Raw genomic sequence first — 2,024 nt, 5'->3', positions numbered from 1 at the left:
TACATAATTGTTATGGCTCAGTTATATGTAATATAAACGGGCAAATATTAGGAAAATTATTATATATCCATTGCTATGAAAAAATGTAGAAAATGCCGATAGCTGTTATTATCAAACTCAAGAATAGAATGTTGACATCCAAACACAACATATAGTATTCCATTTTTTATGATGTATCCAAATCCATTTTTTCTCTTTAAAATAAACAACTTTAGTTTCGTCTTAGTTCGGAAAACAATATTTGAAGCAATGCAAGTCTTGTTTTCTTTACTTGTAAAACTTTTCGAGACCGCTTTGATCTCGGCATGCAATATTTTCAACCAATATGCGTCTTTTCAACATACCTCAAAATACATATGAACCACACTTGAGACTTGTTCCAAACGAAGAGTCATCCCAAAAATGAGACACCTCTGGTAAAAAGCCGATACCAACGTCTTTGATTACTGCAGAAACGTCACATGTAAATATTTGCAGACCTAGTTCCGAACTGTCTTAACGCATGTAAAAAAACCACGCTTACACCTAGCACAGCAATTCGGATAAATTTGCAAGACGATTTCAACTGTTTCAGCATATTTTAGTTCGATAGTGGAAAGCTGTTTCAATGGAGACAACAGTTACTAGTCAAGCTTACGCTTACAAAATGTCTGCAAACGGCGACGTAGAAGTTCGAACTGAAGACCAGGTCGCAAAAAGGAAAATTAAAAGAACTTACATAATAATATGTGTCGGCGTCGTGCTTTTATTCAGCGGATACAGCTCAATGCTTTTGCTTCAATCCAGCATCAATATTGTTGGAGGAATCGGTAAGATCCAAAAAATGCATGCAAAGTTGTGAATGCGTGTCATCATATAAAATAAGCAAAATAAAACTTTGACGAGGTTAGTTTTCTGTATGACCAACAGCAACATCCTCTATGTATTGGTTATTACAAAAAAAACACGTTGTAATTATAGTTGGCTGTTTTTGCAAGAGTGTTTTTGCATAACCTGTTCATCTTTTCACCTTAAAATGAAGATAAGTGATATCGCTGGTAATGGCATGAGTATTTACCGAAACATTTAGATGATAGAGCTTGTCTTATTCCCGTCTATTTGGGCCACTATATTCGTCATTAATCAAATATAAATCAGTCAAACAAAATATCCGTTATTTTTATCACGGGAAATATCTTCTAATTTCTGAACGATATTGCAACGAACATTAAAACACTATTTCTCGTTTACACCGACATTTGAGCACAGAATATCCATGTCCTTTTGTTTCAACAGGTGCAAAAGCAACCGCAGTTAACTATGGTACTTCTATTTTCGTCGGTATATTTGTTGTTCCAATCGCTATTCGACTTCTCGGTGCCAAAAAATCGATGATCGCAAGTGAAATTGTCTACATTATCTACGTTGTCGCAAACGCTTATCCAAGTAAACTCTTAATCTATTACTGTTTGTGATATTTCTTGTGCGCAATATTTGGTTTGCTTCCCGAAAATGTGATGAAGATTTAGCAGTATTTAGCAGTATTGGTTGCTTTAATCACCACAACACCCTAAATATGCAATCATTGTCTTTTACGTTCCGCAGAGGAATGGCTTTTAATGATCGTCTCAGTATTGGTGGGTTGGGCTGCCGGCATGTTTTGGGTTCCATGTGGACTTCTCTTCACTTATTACGGACATATCTATCACAAGCACTCGAATAAAACTGAAGACACGTGTGTTCGGGAATTCAGTGGACTCATGTTTGCCCTTCATCAGCTCAACATGGTGAGAAATTTAATTAAAGAAGAGCAGTAATGTACACATGGCACGGACTTAAATAGTAACTTCACTAGGAACAAAGTTGCAAGCGACGTGGAATAAAACGTACTCATTTTATTTTCCCGTTTTATGTATACGCGTTTGTTTCCGTTTGTGCGTTATTTCAGTAAAAAAAAAAAATTTGCCCGATATTCTTAGTACAGAACAGTTATCATCGAAAACTGCTAGTGCAGAAGTTTATGTCGGTACAACTATGTTTGCTGT

General features: G+C 35.9%; 1 protein-coding gene across 1 annotated transcript; it reads left to right on the top strand.

The window, feature by feature from the left end:
* Window positions 1–505: 505 nt before the first annotated feature.
* Window positions 506–1,826, top strand: LOC145214143 (protein unc-93 homolog A-like). The gene is made up of 3 exons (XM_080082608.1): window positions 506–809; window positions 1,276–1,425; window positions 1,585–1,826. The coding sequence occupies exons 1-3, from the start codon at window positions 608–610 to the stop codon at window positions 1,794–1,796; spliced, it is 564 nt and encodes a 187-aa protein (XP_079938734.1). The 5' UTR covers window positions 506–607; the 3' UTR covers window positions 1,797–1,826.
* Window positions 1,827–2,024: the final 198 nt, after the last annotated feature.

Source organism: Phallusia mammillata, chromosome 2, assembly GCF_965637545.1.
Source record: "Phallusia mammillata chromosome 2, kaPhaMamm4.hap1.1, whole genome shotgun sequence".
Lineage (NCBI taxonomy): Eukaryota > Metazoa > Chordata > Ascidiacea > Phlebobranchia > Ascidiidae > Phallusia > Phallusia mammillata.
The sequence above is the reverse complement of the archived record's forward strand: the minus strand, read 5'-3'. Positions and strand labels throughout refer to the sequence as shown.

Coding starts and splice junctions, on each gene's coding strand:
- LOC145214143 (XM_080082608.1), top strand. CDS start 608: ATGGAGACAACAGTTACTAGTCAAGCTTACGCTTACAAAATGTCTGCA. Junction 810..1,275: donor CAATATTGTTGGAGGAATCG/GTAAGATCCAAA, acceptor TTGTTTCAACAG/GTGCAAAAGCAACCGCAGTT. Junction 1,426..1,584: donor TGTCGCAAACGCTTATCCAA/GTAAACTCTTAA, acceptor TACGTTCCGCAG/AGGAATGGCTTTTAATGATC.